The sequence below is a fragment of the Lissotriton vulgaris genome, chromosome 3_2 (genome assembly GCF_964263255.1).
Source record: "Lissotriton vulgaris chromosome 3_2, aLisVul1.2, whole genome shotgun sequence".
Taxonomy (NCBI): Eukaryota; Metazoa; Chordata; class Amphibia; order Caudata; family Salamandridae; genus Lissotriton; species Lissotriton vulgaris.
Genome location: NC_141690.1, coordinates 177,216,883 through 177,236,577, shown reverse-complemented (window position 1 = coordinate 177,236,577; position 19,695 = coordinate 177,216,883). Strand labels below are relative to the sequence as shown.

General features: G+C 42.8%; 1 protein-coding gene across 2 annotated transcripts in view; it reads left to right on the top strand.

Moving 5' to 3' along the window:
* The window catches only part of HGFAC (HGF activator), a 724,616-nt gene extending 706,237 nt beyond the window's left edge, over positions 1 to 18,379 (top strand). For both annotated transcript variants that reach the window (XM_086964147.1, XM_086964148.1), the window contains one exon: positions 18,009 to 18,379. In XM_086964147.1, the coding sequence (XP_086820273.1) occupies positions 18,009 to 18,179 (171 nt within the window). In that variant the 3' untranslated portion in view covers positions 18,180 to 18,379. The remainder of the gene's footprint in view (positions 1 to 18,008) is intronic.
* The last annotated feature ends 1,316 nt before the right edge of the window (positions 18,380 to 19,695 follow it).

The window sequence follows — 19,695 nt, the reverse complement described above, 5'->3', positions numbered from 1 at the left end:
TATGATATCAAAAAGGCTACACAAGACTTCTCCGGTTAACAGTTCCCCCAGCCTCAATTAATGATAGAAATGTTACCCATGTTGACCAGATAACAATGTTTGTAACATTGCCCCTGAAAGTATTGTAAATTAAACAAGTAAAACCATTCTTTGCAGACAACTCATCATGTATCCTACCCAATGCATTCTTACTTTAATTATATGCTTCTCAGACTCATTCTCCGAGGAACTTGTCACGAATACTGATGAGAACACTGTCCTTACTCAACACATCCAACCACTCAGACTCTGAAATGCAGCCTAAAGTGACCTTACATACTTAGATACCCTCATCCACCCACTCATCCTCAGCAACATTTGTACCATAATCCTCCCTCTCTAACCTTGAGAGGCAGTCTGCTGCCTTATTTGGGATTCCATTTGTTTTGCTTTAAACTGGACATCCTGCAAAACACAATCCATTTACAAATACGACTATATATAGAATCCAATCCTTTTTTTCCAAACATTTCGTGCAAAGGATTGTGATCCAAATTCACATCAAACTTTTGTCCCCATAAAATCTTCTTACATTTTTTATGGACCAATAAATTGCAAAGCCTCTTTTTCGATAATAGACAATTTTTGGACTCTAACCCTCTCTGTGCCCTCAGGGCAAAAGTTATAGGCACTTAATTTTCTCCTTGAAATTGTTTAAAAACCACCCAATACATTTATCACTGGCATCAGTGGAAAATGAACAAAACAGTCCTGGACAAAAGTACTTACATTTTGAGCCCTCTTCAAACTTATCTTAACACCCATAAACTCCTCTTCACATTATTCATTGCATTCAAAATCAACACCTTTCTTCAAAAGTCTGCCATTCCCAACAATGTTTGTACATCTTCCTTCCTTTCTGTTCTTGATAATTGAAGGTCATTGACAAGATCTTCCTGTGGTTTAAAACCCTTGACAGAAATGCTTTGCTCTTAGTAAAATATCTCCTCCTCAACAAGTTTGCACTTCTTGACTTTTTGCTTGACATTGTTCTCAGTTAAAATGCTAAGCACCTTCTTGACACTTTCCAAATGTTGTTCAAGGTCACATACAAATATTAAATACAAGAAAGTATGCAGTACATAAAATTGGAGGAGAGAGAGGACAGCAGGACTAGGTTGTCTTTTAGTCCCAAGAGTTGCAGGAAAGATGATGGATTCCTCCTGTTGGAATTAGGGCCCTCACACACCTGGCAGGGTGTCATGCTTCATGATAGGGCGTGCTCCTCGTCAGGTCGACGCTGCAATACCTGACGGGCTCCTTATGAGGGGCTCTTTGCTGGAGATCTTTTATTCTAAAGTGCCGTTGGGTGTCGTGCGGGTGAGGGGTCTAGGTGTGTATATGAATGTGGTGCAGGTGAATGCTCAGGGTGAGTATTAAAACAGTAAACAGTCAAAATATCGAATTTTAAATATCGATATGGCAAAATATCGAGTTTAAAATATCGAGTTACATAATATCGACTTTCAAAAATATGGTGGTGCAGAATATCGAAATGCAGGTAAGAAATATCGTTTGTCATAATATCGAAGTTAGTAATGATCGGTAGTCATAATATAGTTAAAAATATCGATTTTTTTAGTATTTTAAGTGTTAGTATATGTGTTAAAAGTATGTATTTTTGTAATGTATGTTTGAATTTTTTAAAAGTAATGAATGTTATGTTAATTCATTTTTGTGTGATTTAATTCCATAGCGGGTTGGGGAATAGGGTGGGAAGTAATTTAACCCCTTCGATGCTGATGACGAGCTCAGCTCGTCATCAGCCACGGGGGGGCGTCTGCGGATGACGAGCTGAGCTCGTCATCTAACGCTGCTTTTGAAAAAAAGCCGCGTAGGGGAAAAATCACCGCAGCAGCGATGCGGTTAATTATAATATATTTTTTAAGAATTATTTAGAATTAATTAATTATTTGTTAATTACTTTTTGCCTAATTTAATTCTGTAGTGGGTTGTGGATTTATAGCGGAATAGGGTGGGAAGTAATTTAATTGCAATTAATTAATTAATTAATTATTTTATTAATTAATAATTTAGTATTTAATAATTTATATTGTTAATTAAAGTAATTAATTTATTATTACATATGTATCGATGCTTATTAATTATTAATCATTAATTTTTAAATATGTTAATTGTGTACTTTTTTAGGAGTGGGTTGAGGGTTGATAGGGGAGTAGGGTAGGAAGTAATTTAGTTTTAATTTAATTATTATTTTTTATATTATATTTATTAAAAGTTATTTTATTATGTTAATTGTGTGAATTCATTCAAGTTTGATGGTTATTAATTTTAGTGGTAATTGTTTTTAGTTAATTAACTAATTCTTAAATAAATCATGATAATTATTTTATATTTTACAATATTGGAGGTGACGTTTATAGGGGAAAATAGTGGGAGGTCAATTAATTTTGGAAAAAAATGTTAATTAATGGTAATTATGCTGCAGGAGTGGGTATGCTAAATTATTCCCCTACGCTATCCAACACTTTCCCTACTGTTACACTTGGTGGAGTGGGAATATTAAACTATGCCCACCCGCTATCCAACACTTTACCTATTGTTGCATTTGCTGGAGTGGGAATAGTAATTTTTACCCTCCCACTGTCCAACACTTTTACTACTGTTGCACTCACTTGAGTGGGAATAGTAATTTTTACCCACCCGCTATCCAACACTTTCCATACTGGTGCATTCACTGGAGTGGGAATAGTAATGTTTACCCTTCTGCTATCCAACACTTTCCCTGGAGTGGTAATAGTAATTTTTACCCACCCACTATCCAACACTTTCCCTACTGTTACACTTGGTGGAGTGGGAATAACACATTATTCACACCAGCTATCCAACACTTTCCCTACTGGTGCACTCACTGGAGTGGGAATAGTAATGTTTACACGCCCGCTATCCAACACTTTCTCTACTGTTGCACTCACAGGAGTGGGAATAGTAATTTTTACCCACCCGCTATCCAACACTTTCCCTACTGATGAACTCACTGGAGTGGGAATAGTAATTTTCACCCACCTGCTATCCAACACTTTCCCTACTGTTGCACTCACTGGAGTGGGAATAGTAATCTTTACCCACCCGCTATCCAACACTTTCCCTACTGTTACACTTGATGGAGTGGGAATAATACATTATTCACACTAGCTATCCAACACTTTCCCTACTGTTGCACACACTGGAGTGCGAATAGTAATTTTTACACACCCGCTATCCAACACTTTCCCTACTGTTGCACTCACTGGAGTGGGAATAGTAATTTTTACCCACCGGCTATCCAACATTTCCCTACTGTTGCACTCACTGGAGTGGGAATAGTAATTTTTACCCTCCCGCTATCCAACACTTTCCCTACTGTTCAACTCACTGGAGTGGGAATAGTAATTTTTTCCCACCTGCTATCCAACACTTTATTTACTGTTCCACTCGCTGTCCAACACTTTCCCTACTGTACCACTTGTTGGTGTGGAAATAGTAATGTTATCCTTTACGCTATGCAACGTATTTAGTATTGTTATATTTAATGTAGTGTAAAATATTATTAAAAAATAACCTTATTATATAAAAAAAACGATATTAATAGTATAGGTTTATTTTATATATATATTATGGTTTTTACAGGCCCAGATCTCTGTACTGGGGTGAATGTATGACATTGTTCAGCATTCTGTCCATCAACTGTTGTTTTTGCATTTGTCACCCCGAGTGGGATGGGTATGCTCAGACGTGAGTCCCATGCTCTCCACACCACTGGAGTGAAGCTATCCTGGCTGAAGACGGCTGATAGCCAGAAACCGGTCCTAGGATGCTTGATTCCGTTCCAGGAAAGACATGGCTTGGCAGTTTGGGCTGGACTGTTCCCATGAGGCACAGGGTCAAGGCTGATTTGCATATGGCCATGTCTGAACTGGGGTGGTGGGGAATGCAAAAAAACAATGGATTTAGGCCCAGATCTCTGTACTGGGGTGAATGTATGACATTGTTCTGCATTCTGTCCATCAACTATTGTTTTTGCATTTGTCAGCCTGAGTGGGATGGTATGCTCAGAGGTGAGTCCCATGCTCTCCACACCACTGGAGTCAAGCTATCCTGGCTGAAGACGGCTGATAGCCAGAAACTGGTCCTAGGATGCTTGATTCCGGTCCAGGAAAGACATGGCTTGGCAGTTCGGGTTGGACTGTTCCCATGAGGCACAGGGTCAAGGCTGATTTGCATATGGCCATGTCTGAACTGTGGTGGTGTGGAGTGCAAAAAACCAATGGATTTAGGCCCAGATCTCTGTACTGGGGTGAATGTATGACATTGTTCTGCATTCTGTCCATCAACTGTTGTTTTTGCATTTGTCACTCCGAGTCTGATGGGTATGCTCAGACGTGATTCCCATGCTCTCCACACCACTAGAGTCAAGCTATCCTGGCTGAAGATGGCTGATAGCCAGAAACCGGTCCTAGGATGCTTGATTCCGGTCCAGGAAAGACATGCTTGGCAGTTCGGGCTGGACTGTTCCGATGAGGCACAGGGTCAAGGCTGATTTGCATATGGCCATGTCTGAACTGGGGTGGTGGGGAATGCAAAAAAACAATGGATTTAGGCCCAGATCTCTGTACTGGGGTGAATGTATGACATTGTTCTGCATTCTGTCCATCAACTATTGTTTTTGCATTTGTCAGCTTGAGTGGGATGGTATGCTCAGACGTGAGTCCCATGTTCTCCACACCACTGGAGTCAAGCTATCCTGGCTGAAGACGGCTGATAGCTGTGAATAGAACAAGAGAAAGAACCCTGCCTCGGGATATAGTGGCCCTAGCTAGAGGGTCTCAAAAATGAATAAGAAGGGGTGATTAACCTGGGAGATGACACTGCACACACGAAACACAAGGTCAAACCAAATGGACTCAACAAGACATATTCAGAGTATATATTTTTTTATTTCTTTTGAATGTATATTTTTTTCATTTTAGAATAAAGATATCAAAAAAGTATAAAAGGTGAACAGTACTTTCATTTCACATGATACAATCGAGGTATAAAAAAGACAAACACTGATATAGGGACAACGATAGAAAGGGAAAATTGTGCTACAATCAAGCCTACCCAGTACAAGCCATACTTCAAACACACTCTCACACTTACTTCTATATATTCTCACTCTATCTTGTATTCTATCATTCAACTTTCATTCTTCCATTCATTCTTCTATTCCTGGCATACGCAACACAAAGATGGTAACTATGTTGCATAAATCGGGATGTTTTTCCAGGCAGATGACTTATACTACGGGTCCTGATGTAATTAGGACAAAGAACCGTATTCCTGGAGACACAAGCCGACGCGCGTTTCAGTGACAGGCCAATGAGGCCACACCTTCGTCAGGGCTATGGGCAGTACACTGGGAGGGACACAAATATAAAATCTGGAAAATAGAAAGCAAAAAAAGTCCTCAATTTTCTGTTCTATATACATATAATAACAATCAGTTAAATATACATTTCCCACAAATGCTTTTCATAGTTCATAATTAAAATGTATCTTGACATTTTAGACACACATTTAAAAATATTGAAGAGATATATATGATGTTGACCTTTTGTAACTGTGCAGTGTCAAACTAACCAAAGACACTCCCTGGGATAGATTCCCTGTTTCGTGGAATCTATAGAAGGCATAATGATAGCCTAGACTGAATGAACCGTAGAGCTTTTTTTCTTAACACAGATCATACATACATATTTTTTAAGCTATCCATACATTTTCACTCTTACACACAATTGACCAATTTATTAAAGGAAGGCCCAATTCTCTAAAAGACAGTAGGTTGTATTTCTCAGCTATAGACTGGTAACTAAGTTCCTAGCTATATATAAAGAGGAACGGAAGAAAATCATAATTTGGCTTGTTTTGTTAAACACATATAATAATATTTACCTGTATATATATGTTTTTTCTAATAACACAAATAGGAGAGACCCCAGGTATATGGTGGAATATGCTGCGCTGGAGGGCTAGTACCTTCAAATTTCATTGACTGGAGCCCAGAATTATAATTCCTACATTGGGAGTAAATTAGAACTTCATTGTATACATTATAAACCATAACCATGGTAGAGTTAAATATTTGATCTGACATTTTCAGACTATACCACGTATTAGTATATTACTACGACTATGATGAAGTTTTGTATTACTTGCGGGTTCCTTCACTAATGGATAAGGTTCACAGATGGTCATTACTCGTACAATTTCAGGATATTATATTTTCAAGACATTATATTTACATGACTCATCAACCGTGTAATACTAGCTTTTTCTCTGTTAGCCACAGATAAGATATCATATATCACACAATGTACCTGAGAAGTCTTGGGGGCCAGACGTGAGTCCCATGCTCTCCACACCACTGGAGTCAAGCTATCCTGGCTGAAGACGGCTGATAGCCAGAAACCGGTACTAGGATGCTTGATTCCGGTCCAGGAAAGACATGGCTTGGCAGTTCGGGCAGGACTGTTCCCATGAGGCACAAGGTCAAGTCTGATTTGCATATGGCCATGTCTGAACTGGGGTGGTGTGGAGTGCAAAAAAACGATGGATTTAGGCCCAGATCTCTGTACTGGGGTGAATGTATGACATTGCTCTGCATTCAGTCCATCAACTATTGTTTTTGCATTTGTCACCCAGAGTGGGATGGGTATGCTCAGAAGTGAGTCCCATGCTCTCCACACCACTGGAGTCAAGCTATCCTGGCTGAAGACGGCTGATAGCCAGAAACCGGTCCTAGGATGCTTGATTCCGCTCCAGGAAAGACATGGCTTGGCAGTTCGGGCTGGACTGTTCCCATGAGGCACAGGGTCAAGGCTGATTTGCATATGGCCATGTCTGAACTGGGGTGGTGTGGAGTGCAAAAACGATGGATTTAAGCCCAGATCTCTGTACTGGGGTGAATGTATGACATTGTTCTGCATTCTGTCCATCAAATGTTGTTTTTGCATTTAAAACGAAACTAGCAGAGATCAACAATGAGATTGCGGAGAACAAGGACTACGCAGTGAAGCAAAAAATAACAAAATTGCAAAAGGACATTCACAATTCGACAAGGAAAAGTTCTTTCCATATCTTAAGGATGATTTCACTCCAACTGGAATGAACAATTCATCTGATGAAGGCAACAACACCACTAGGATAGGTTCATCCTCAAACAGTGATTCCAGCACAGAGAGCTGGGATGCAATGGTTCAGCACGAGGCCCACGTCTGGGTACCAAGTATTCCCAAATACCTCCCTTCCAGGGAGCTGCCTTTTGGCTGTACCCCATGTTTTCACAAGGTCCACCTCAATTCTTTCCAACAGGCAGCAAACCACCTTTTTTAGACAGAGGTTTGCCAGAGGAAGAGGTCAAAGAGGAGGGAATCACCAAGGAGTACAAATAACCTCCACAATACTCAGTGGCAACGCAGAACCAGTCCTAGAAGAAAAATTGATTGTCAACCTTTCCCTTGGAGCCTTTACTGAGACAGAAACCAGGGTAAGCAGAAGGGCCTAAGATATGTGCCTTCACCGAAAATTGACAAGTTCTGTGATAATTGCGAACTTCAGAACTTTTTTCGTAAAGTACGCCTAAAAGCGTTCTTTCAGGACAAGCCAACTCCTGCAACTAATGACACTGGAGTTCATAATCCTTCTACTTTCACTTTATGGTACCCAACGAGGTTCTTACATTTGAACAAGTCATGTTGAAAAAAGTTTCAGGAGGCAAGACCTCTACCCATTTCCAAAACCTGTCCCCAATGGAACTCCCAGCTGTAAATTCTCCAACGAATGATCCCAACATCACCATCAAACAAGCTTACAAAGAAGGGGCCACAGTGATCATGTCCACTGTGGAGTATGGCATGAAATGTAACTGACAATTGGAAAACCTCCAATATTACACCCCATTGCAACCAATCACATGACACGGCTCACCACGAACATCACAGCAATGGTCTTTGCAGCGGAGATTCGAGGGTTAGATAAGCAATAAAGAAACACATTTCCTCATTAAAAAAGATGCAATAGTGCCTTATATTTACATTCTACCCAAAATTCACAAGGGCACCGTCCTTCCTCCGGGTAGACCAATTGTTTCAAGAATTGACTACTCCTCAAACTCTTATCCAAATTTTGTGACCACTTCCTACAAACTTTGATAAGAAAGACACCCTCTTTTTTACAGGGCACATGGGGTGTCTTACGCTTGATTGACGAGGTCAGACACACTAATTACATCAGTTTATTGGTTAAACTGGATTTAGAGCCCCTCTATATGAATATTCCTCAAATAATCACTCTGAATGTGAGAGAAGATGCCCTCAGTAACGAAATTTGGGACTCCGGTCCCTTTTGTTCTCAAATGTGCCACTCTTGCTCTTATAGACAATTTTGTTGAATTCAAAATCAGTTATACCATCAATCCCAGGGTAGTACCTTTGCCACACCTTTGCTCCTGGTGTGGCATGTATGTTTGATCTTCAATATCTTCAATATCTCCAACCCTTACAAAACGAACTTACTACTCTAGAAGAGATATATAGATGAATTTCTAATCATCTGGAAAAGGGAAAATCTAGCTGTGAAGAGTTTTGTGGATGGATTAACACCCTTAATCCTTATCTTCGTTTCAATAGCACCATCTCCCACACGAACATCCCTTTCCAGGATCTCATGATCAGGCTTAAAGATGGACAACTCAGTACCACCATTTGTAAAAAAAAAAAAACTGACTGCATTAGCCTCTTCCTTTACAGTAGTCATCATCCTAAAGTCTTGAATTTCAATTTTACTTTTGGCCAATTCCTTAGATTTTGTCGGAATTGTAGCTCTGTATAGGACTACAAAATTGAGGCAGAGAAACTCTCAAACATCTTAGGCAGTTGAGAATACCCTAAACGAGGTCTCTCACTCTCGAATAAATAAGCTAGAAAAAATAATCTGAAAGCACTATTAGAAACACGACCAAAACAAACATCAGAACCTCTTACAAGTGTAATGACCTATACCCCATATTCCAACAGAATCCGGGAAATCATCAGAAAACACTGGGGCATTTTACAGACTGGCAAATTTGATCTGCAACCTCCAAGATTTGTATTTAAACTTACCAAAAACCTTAATTTAGATTTGTATTTAAACTTAAAAAAACCTTAGTCCACGGGTACTCATAGTACGGCCCGTGGGCCGCCAAGGAAAGCTTGGACCTTGCAGACATCCTACCTGTGTTTTAAAAAAAAGAATTCAATAGTGCTAGCAAACACTGCGCGTTGCAGCAGCCCGGCTCTGAGAGACTCTGCTCTGTGTGGGCCGGGGGATTCCAGTGATTGTCAGCGTGGAAATGCAGGGGTGCTAAGAGGTGAAATACAAAGATTTATTAACATGTAAATGGTCTTTTAAAAACCTGTGAAGTACTGGGGTGTGGCTGTCTGTGTGCGCCAGGAAGCTGTCTCAGCCCAGGCTGAGGTCTGACACACACACGGGTGAGATGACATAGGGTGACAGAGGGAGGGAGAGGGAGGGAGGGAGATCGAGGTTGACAGAAGGAGGGAGACAGAGGGTGAGAGAGGGAGACAGAGAGAGGCAGTCAGGGGGAGGCAGAAGGAGGGAGACGGAGGGAGAGGGTGGGAGACAGAGGGTGACAGAGGGAGGGAGACATAGCGTGGCAGAGGGAGGAAGGGAGGGAGACAGCAGGTGACAGAGGGAGGGAGGGAGGGAGACAGAGGGTGATAGAGGGCGGGAGAGGAAGGGAGACAGAGATGAACAGAGAAGGAGACAGAGGGAGGCAGAGAGGGAGGGAGGGTGTGGGAGACATAGAGGGAGACAGAGGGAGGGAGACAGGGAGGTAGACAGAGGGGGAGGGAGAGAGAGACGGAGAGAGACAGGGAGGTAGACACGGAGGGAGACAGAGGGAGGGAGACAGAGGAAAGCAGAGAGAGAGAGAGAGGGAGGGAGACAGAGGGAGGGAGACAGAGGGAGGGAGACAGAGAGGAAGGGAGACAGAGAGGGGGAGACAGAGAGGGTGGGAGACAGAGAGGGTGGGAAACACAGAGGGAGGGAGACGCAGAGGAGGGGAAGGCACAGAGGGAGGGAGACGCAGAGGTGGGGAGGCACAGAGGGAGGGAGACAGAGAGGGAGGGAAACAGAGAGAGTGGGAGACAGAGGGAGGGAGACAGAGAGGGAGGGAGACAGAGAGGGAGGGAGACCGAGAGGGAGGGATAGAGAGGGAGGGAGACAGAGAGGGATGGAGAGAGATGGATGGACAGAGAAGGAGGGAGAGAGAGGGAGGGAGACAGAGGGAGCTCAATAGAGGGGGACGGAGACAGAAAGAGGGAGGCAGAGGAGGGAGGGGGACAGAGGGAGGGAGACAGACAGAGGGACGGAGACAGAGAGAGGGAAAGAGAGAGACAGAGAGAGGTAGACAGAGAGAGAGAGAGGGGGACAGGGAGGGAGACAGAGAGGGAGACAGAGAGGGAGACAGAGAGGGAGACAGAGAGGGAGACAGACAGAGGGAGACAGACAGAGGGAGGTAGAGAGAGGGGAGATAGAGGGAGAAAGAGAGGGGGGAGAGAGAGAGAGAGAGAGAGAAATGTGTGTATGCCAGATCTGGTGGCTCAGTGGACGAAGGTGTCTGCTGCAGGGACCTGTGTTCAACCTCATGGTCACAAATATTTTTTTGCTTTAGACTCGCCCCCTCCCCCTCTGATCCTGCCCCCACCGGTGCGCCCCTCGGCCACAAACCATACTGTAAATTTGGCCCCCGAGAGAAAGTTTGTGAGTACCCATGTGCTAGTCCATATCAGACCTCGGCAAACCTTCACAAACCCACAAAGACCTCTATGGGGCCTCCCCCGTTAAAGTACACTATCTTTGTGGGTCTTGCACTGTGTGCTATCTGACGGAGGTTACTAAAGATATTGAATTCTCCAGTTAATTTAAATGAGAATTGAGGACCCACAAAAATTGCAATAGCTACAATTGTATCTACATTATCACATGCCCATGTAACTTACTCTACATAGGGATGACCAATAGGATGGTTAAAATCCACATCACTGAACATCGCAGTAGTATCCGTAACCATAAATTGAACACCAGGCTGGCACACATTTTGACCAGCGAAAACACACACCAGACACTTTAGGTTGGGCAGTACTCGAGGCACACCCCAAAATGAGCAAAGGGACACTGTTCCAGAAAGAACAAAGGTGAATTTACCGTCTCTCAACCAATAAACTGGGATTGAATGAGGAAAGCCCTTGGACAGAGCTCAACAGATAATATCTTGTTAGACACCCTTCAGGGCCATGAGCCCTTCCTGATCCTCTGCTCCCACTCTGTTTTACTAAAGGTTATGCACAAATGTTACACACAGGAATAGTGCTAGTCCCCTTATCAATAGACCACTGTAGGGCCACCTACTATGACAAAAAGGCTTGACATGTAACAATCTTTGCGGGACTATTTCCATAGACATGGGTCTCCTTGTTACACAGACATTGGCCCTACACTACTTTCACAATGTATCTCCACAATCGGGGGGGGGGAGCGAGTGTAGCTATGACACACAGAGCATGCTTTGGTTAAAAAAATTCACCACACTGTGTCCTGTCATCTCTGCGTTCATTGCTCTACAGCAATAGTTTACAACACATCTCAAGGCGGTGGCCATTCACATTCCTGGGTGTGCCGCTACACACCAACGTTGAGAGCCATAAAGATGTGCCCGATACCACTTTCACCACATCTTCCCTTAGTTGGGTGAGTGGTATGTTTCCCACGTAACAATGAGCATCCTGTAGCAATATCAGTATCACCACATTGTGTCCAGGTATCGTCATGTTTATTGACTAACAGTGATGTTCTACCAAACACCCCAAGATGGTGGCCACTTTTACCCCTGGGTGTATGCCTCTAAGCACACGTCAGCCTGTTCAGTGATTCGAGTACCTCGAACACACTTCAAGAGTGTGTTCGAGGCGTTTCCGCCACCAGGTGTGTCCCGCCACACTTTCTAGTATCTTCCGTGACGAGTCTCCTCACACTTCCGCCAGACTACGGAGTAGAACGTGAGCAACCACACACTTTCTCCTTACCAGCCCAATTCCGGCAGTGAGTGGGTAGGTATGACGGATTACTTGCAGCTGAGTAACCAGGAGTATCCTGGCTACACTTTTTAGCCTGCGGGGTAGTTGCCTCTTTACTGTCTCTCCTGCTCCTAGCTCCCAGCATTCTTTAATTTCTATTTGCTGATTTTGATGCTGTCTTTATATCCTGCACAACTCCGTCAGGACACTAGGTAATTCCAAGTGTCCTTCCTGACGTGAGTTGTTGACGACTGATACCAACCCCAATAGGGTGAGTTCTATTTTCTGCTACCACTGTGGTTGTCGCACCGTACTTTTCTCTCGCACCAACTAGCTCGTTTTTTATTCACGTGATTGTCATGTTGTTTTGAATTGTTTATCACAATGGGTTTAATGTATGCCATATTATGAGAGGACACTTAAGTTTGTTCATAATTTGTGTTGGACTACATCAATGATTTATTTGTCTAATGCATTTTTTTTTGTTTTAATAGTTTGATCATTGAATTTCATGTACCACACTGTAGGTTTTAGGTTTGGTTAATCAGGGTCACATTACCAGACAACCAACCACAGTGTAGATAGCTTTTTACTTAGATCTTGATGAATTGCCACTAGATCTGAGGACTATTCAGGCAAGAAACATGTTGACCACTTGATAGTGCGACATCCCTGAAACATTATTTCAGTATTGCACCAACCTGTTTTTAATCAGGTTGGAAGACTCATGGATTAAATAATTTTCTGGAGCACTTCCATACCCTATTTTAATGTATCACTGACAGAATATCAATGATTTGTTTGTCTAATGCATTGTGTTGTGTTTTAATAGGTCGGTCATTGAATTTCAGGTACCACACTGTAGGTTTTAGGTTCCATTAATCAGGGTCACATTATGAGACAACCAACCACAGTGTAGATAGCTTTTTTACTTAGGTCTTGAGGAATTGCCACTAGATCTGAGGACTATTCAGGCAAGACCCCTTGCGATATCCTTGAAACATTATTTCAGTAATGCGCCACTCTGCTTTTAATCAGGGTAGAAGAGTCGCTGATTAAAATAATGTTGTGGGGTACTTCCATACACTGTTTTAATACTCACTCTGAACATTCACCTGCACCACATTCATCTCCACACCTAGGCCCCTCACCCCCACGGCTCCCAAAGGCACTTTGGAATAAAAGATCTCTGGCAAAAAGCCGCTCATAAGGAGCCCCTGAGGTACTGCAGTGCCGACCTGACGAGGAGCATGCCCCATGATGAAACATGACACCCTGCTAGGTGTGTGAGGGTCGGAATTCCAACAGGAGGAATCCCTCATCCTTCCTGTAATTTTAAGGACTAAAATACCACCTAGTCCTGCTGTCCTCTCTCTCCTCCAATTTTAGTAACTTCATACCTTCTTGTACTGATCATTATAGGGGCGCATATGCTAGACCTTAAAAAGCCCCCAGTCCCTCTTTTTTGAGTTAACTCATAGAAATATTAGAATGTCATCCTTAAAAACGGGACCCCTTCTATGTCTCCAAACATTTTTATTATTAGTCTTAGGAACATTGAGGCAGCAGGGCAAAGACCAAAGGGCAAGCGGTCAAAGCTATTAGTGCCAAAAGGTGTGATAAATGAAGTGAAATCCTTGCCTCGGTCTATGAGTCTCACCTGATGATAAGCCAAGGTGAAATCTAATGTAGTGGACCATATTGCTCTTGAAAGAGCACCCACTATTTCCGTTATATTTGAGAAAGAGAATTTATGTTCAACCACCCTCCTATTAAGTTCTCTCAAGTCAATGCAAAACCTAATAGAATTAATGGACTTGTAGGCCACAACAATGGGAGTCAACTAGTCTATTATCTCAACTTTCTCAATGACAACTTCACCACAGAGCCTATTTCATTTTATTTAACAGCTTCCCTAACACCATAAAGAATGTTCCTTGCAGGAAAAAGGTATAACATCCACTTTAAGCTTTATATCATGCATGATTTCCTCCTAACCTTTTGCCTTCGGACCTCCTGTTTTAACTGACTTTTTTTATTGGCCTTAGGACTCTGGGCACTTTACCACTGTTAACCAGTGCTAAAGTGCTTGTGTTCTCCCCTTAACACATGGTAACATTGGCTTATACCCAATTGACCTATTTAATTTACTTCTATGTCCCTAGTAAAGTGGCATTCTATGTCCCTAGTAAAGTGGCACTACATGTGCCCAAGGCCTGTAAATTAAATGCTAATCGTGAGCCTGCAGCACTGGTTGTGGCATCCGTTTAAGAAGCGCTTTAAACATTTCTCGGGCCTGCCACTGCAGAGCTTGTGTGTGCAGTTTAAACTTCCATTTCCACCTGGAAAAATAAACTTTTTGCCTGGCCAAACTCTACTTTTTTATATATATGTCACCCCTAAGTTAGGCCCAGACAAGCCACAAGGGCGGGGTGCAGAGAATTAAAAAATTGGACATATACTTTTAAGTTTTACATGTTCTGGTACTGAAAAACCCTTCAATTTGTTTTTCCACTACTGCAAGGCCTATCTCTACCATAGGATATCATTAGGGTTGCCTTATTACATTTTATAAGTGTAATTTCCAAATGGGAAGAGATAACCAATTCATGTTTGGTGTCTCTGGAATCACAATTCACAATCCTAACTTATGGTTAAATTGCATTTCTGAAAACGTCACTTTTTGAGAGTTGAAATTTTCTTGCCTTAGCCATTTGGTGCCTGCAACCTGTCTCTGGGTCACATGGGTGACAGTTGGGCTTTATTTATTCCTCCTAGACAGCCACACACAATGGGAGCTTAGGTGTGACTTAATGGGCCATCACTGACACAATAGGAGGGAGGGGCTGGGCACATCCCACCTTACACTTGAATAGGCATCCAAACAAAGAAATGAATACCCCGTGGAGTTAGTCTAGAGTCAGGGCCAGGAAGGCAGAGCATCTATGCATTTTAAAGGCATGCCCCTAGAAGCTTCTCCCCGCTTCAAATGTAGGAACGCAAAGGGGTTTGATCCAGTAGGCCTAATATGCGGGGAGAGGTCAGATCAAAACACATTAATTCAAGAAACACTTCGTGCACATCAAGCTCATCTGTTTGAGTATTTATATTATTTCGCGTATATTTTTTTAATAGTTGTTATTTTTATGATAATTACATATATCTGGTACAATCAAAACACTACTATAAACAAACTACGTCAAAAATTATCAAAACAAATCACAACACAATATAACACAAAACATGGAAATGATTCAAAGATACATTATCTGCTGAACAAACAGGAGTTTATGTCAATAAGTCCAAAGTAACTCACTCCAATGATTGTCTTTCCCCTTGTGTATAACATGGGATTATATAGCCAGTATTATGTTCACACACTCAATGGTGTCCAAATAATGATTACGTTTCTTTTTAGAGTGAATAGATTCTTGTTAGAATCCTAATCAATAATTTAATGCTTGAGGTGTTACTTCCAATAAATCCCTATAGAAAAGTTCCAGCGCATTTTCGACCTAAAAACATTGTAGATGTATGTACAAGTCGTTCAGGAGGTCATCATTAGGGCAAAGAAATAAACTCATTCAGTCGAAGCTAAACGGTGCGAATGCACACATCGTGTGTGCGACCGAGGGGTGGCCTTCTTGGTGTTAGCAATAGTACACAGGATTTTTTCTTTGTTAGTTATCAGCCGTCCTTTTGAATTGTAACCAGGACCCACTTCATCAATGGTCCCTGTTCTACTTCAAATAAATTGCGCCCTCCCCCCCACTTCAATGGCAAAACTGTGTATAAAAGGACCTCAGACATCAACTCTTCAATACACTTCTGGAAATGTTGATACTCTGCCAGGATGAAGGACTGTTGTGCGGCTACAAGGACTGCCACTCTGTTGAACTGCTGCTGTAAAGGAACTTCTGCCCTGCTGTGCTGACCTGCTGCCTGATGTCCTCTTGCCTATGGAAAAAGACCTGGACCTTGAACCTAGGACCCCAAAGTTACTCAAAGGGCTAGTCTGCTGGCCTCTTGATTAGAGCCTCAGGGACTTAAAAGGCTCTCCAACCAGCTCCTGGACCTAGCAGCAGCAAGTTACTGACCCCCCCTCATGGAGCCTATGTGGTCCTGGATGCTTAGGGGCCTATTAGGATGGCAGGCGGGCTATCGTCCGCCCGCCACCCTAGCGGTGCTAGGACCGGCCACCAGTGGTGCGGCGGTCCCGCATCGGCAATTAGGATGCCACGGTGGTGGTGGCATCCCCCATGCACAGCATTGTGGTGGGCGGTGCTCACAGCAGCGGACGGTCTTGCCACCAACATAATATGGCGGGGGAAATGGGAGGCGGGCGGGGATGATGTAGGGTGGATCCGCCCTACATCACAATAGACCCCTTAGTGTGACTCACAGGCTCTTTAAATCGAGCTTTTATGCTCTTTGTTACCGCGCATGTGCCAGTTCGCACAGACAGCACAACGAAATCCAGAGCAAGCCACAGCCTTCAAGCAACAAGCATCAATTGCCCGCGGAAGACCACCGACATGAAGCACTAGCCCACCCTTCCGTAACGCCCGGCCTGTTCTTCACACAATGCCAACTACCATCCCCGACGCTTCCCCTGCTTCTCGCGACCCTCTCCAACACAAACAAGACTCTTGGCAAAAAACTGAAGAAGGGAAACCTTCAGCGCGGCTAATCTGGGTCTGTATCTGACCTGCGCACGATCACAGTCGGCCTAAAATTTAGATTTTGATCCAGTGCAACCAGATAGCTGCGGTTGGTGCTTTCTGCTTTTAGGCACTATATTGCAGTTTATTTTTTTTAATTAATAACTCTGGTTCTACTGATTTGATTTTTGTTGTTTTTATCTTGTTTTATTTATTAAATTAGACTGTTTTTTTACATCTGTTTTGAGATCTTTTGTGTAGTGTTTTCACTGTTTTACTGTTTGACGTATTTCACAAATACTTTACACATTGCCTCTGTTAAGCCTGACTGATCTGTGCCAAGCAACCAGAGGGTTGAGCACAGGTCAATTTGGGGTTTGCTTGTGCCTTACACCATCTTGGATTGTGGTTGCTGCTTGATCAGGGCTCACACCCCAGTCAGCCACTAATCCAATTTCTAGCAGTCCCTTTATACAAAATCCAAAATAAAGCTCCTAATTTCAAACAACGAATGATTGAGATGGTATTTATTTAAAGATGAGGACACCAAACTCCAACCACAGCTTTCTCTCCAGCTCTCCAATCAGCATCTCCCCCAAGAGAACTTAAATTGTAGAAAATACACTCACATAAGCAAAGCCAGATATCACCCAAGTCAAAAGGAACTTTTGAAAACAGAACCCCACTGATTACAGTGTAGAAATAGGAACTTTGGACTTATTATTTTGATGACCAGATGATAGCTAAAATATATATTTTATGGCTTCTGAATTACCACGAGATGCACCCAATTGAAAAACATTATATGGTGGCATATCAATGGGATCCAATGGACAGTAAAGGGCTCCAATGTAGACAGTAAGACTCATAGAAAAAGATGCATACCGTATGTACACTCAGGAAGGGATAATGAAGAAGGATCTTGATGGAGTACCCAAAGAGGCGAGTACCAATCAGGCATTCAAGACCGTCTGGTGGACACAACCATAGACTCATTTAAAAAGTTGCACAGAATGAAGATGTAGCTGCAAGCACCAACAGTGAGGACTACAATTATCATTACAAAGAAACAGTGGCTCTGGTTCTAGAAACAAGGGCAAGAGACCTTAATGTGTTGTATACGAACCTCTAGCATGTTATATTAGTGTTTTCTGCTTAAAGTAAACATTTTTCTTTTCTCCTCACACAGGGAGACTCAGGAGGACCGCTGGCCTGTCAGGATGGAAAGGTGTCATACCTGTACGGAATCATCAGCTGGGGAGATGGATGTGGCCTGAAGCCTGGCGTTTATACCAAAGTGTCTAAGTTTGTGGACTGGATTCACTCTAAAACCAATACCAAAAAACCAGTACACAACTAGCAATACTCCAGGGGGGGGGGGGTCTGCTGAGTGCTGAGGAAATTGAAAGTACTCTGCATTATTTAGCTGTACCACCCGTCTCTGGCTATATGAAGACAGTCATTTCCAAGTGTGAAAATATTTAATAACCACTCAAATAAACTCAGGTCAATTGTAGGTAATGTGTATTAAATGCCATGCTGGCTGCTCTACTTACTGTTGGTGGATGTGTCGGGAATTTCATTGAATCCTGATTGGTTTCATATGCTCTTCTCTTTTTTCAGATCCTGAGTGCTTATAAGTTTATCACATTAAGCTCCTGGCTTTGCTCTTGAAAGTTTTGGCGTGGTTTAGGATGGGAACCAATCACAAGATTTGGGGACCTCTTGTCAGGTTGCTCCTGGCATCTCCCTCTCTCTCAGTGAGCTTCCTCTGGGTGTTCCTGACTGGGCTTCTCCTTCTGGACAGCATCTTCTGCTACAGGGCCAAGCACCCTCATTTCCTTCCTACAGGCAGGCTTTTAGGTGCCTGGCAGGCTGTCAGCTCTTGCAGCAAAAAGTGCAGCCTCTCTCAGAGGTGATGTTAACGAACCTCTGAGAGAAGGGCTATCATGCAGACCGCAGCCCTGGTCACACTGCAGCCCTTCTAGTACTCTGTGAAGCATTCCCTTCTTTGCCCATAAGGAGCTTGGAAATGGAAAGAAATATGGTGGTTTGGGGCCACTTCAATACTCGTTTTCCAGACAGGAAATTTGGATTCACTGCCCACGGTTTCATAGCTAATTTGGGTTGGTTTTATTTCAAATTTCATTTTCTGACCTTGCTAAGACAGTCTTTTTGCAACTTGATGGTTCAATGATGTTAGCTCCAAGCAGGAGTATGTCTGAGATTGTAATCGGACAGACAAAAGCCTGCCTAGTAATGTCCTCACCTTGCACAACAGACACTGCAGTCTCACCCCACACCTTTCATCAAATAAAGCATTCCAGTATTCCTCTCCTAAGAAGGACATCAATGAAACTTGAAGGGTAGCCCTGGCTCCATCTGTACTTACGTCAGTGCCTACATCTCTGCCCACAAGCCACAGGAATGCCGTCAATACACTTCCACTGTCCAGCGGAAGCTGTATTCACCCTCCTTTTTATGCCATGCAACACTAGGAGCCAAAATGGATCGTATTGGTCTCAGAGCCTCACCACACAGAGCCCAACTACCACACGTGTTGCAAGCCGCAGCACATGCATGTACTCATCAATAACACAGAATTTCAGCACAAGGATCTGGAACTCACTTAAAAGCAGAACTTTACAAAAGAGGGCTCAGTAGACCTTTGACACAGAAAAATTATCTAGTGATACTGGTGATTAACAAAATATTGCTACACTGCCACAATTACCCCACACCAATATGCTTGGTGTGCCCCTCCTCGACACAGAGTAAGTTCTGGGCCTTGGTACCATGGACAGTCCAAGGCCCCTGTAAACACGCAAGATTAGCTTGATTGCAGTGCCGAATAGAATGCCAGATTCACATGCAGT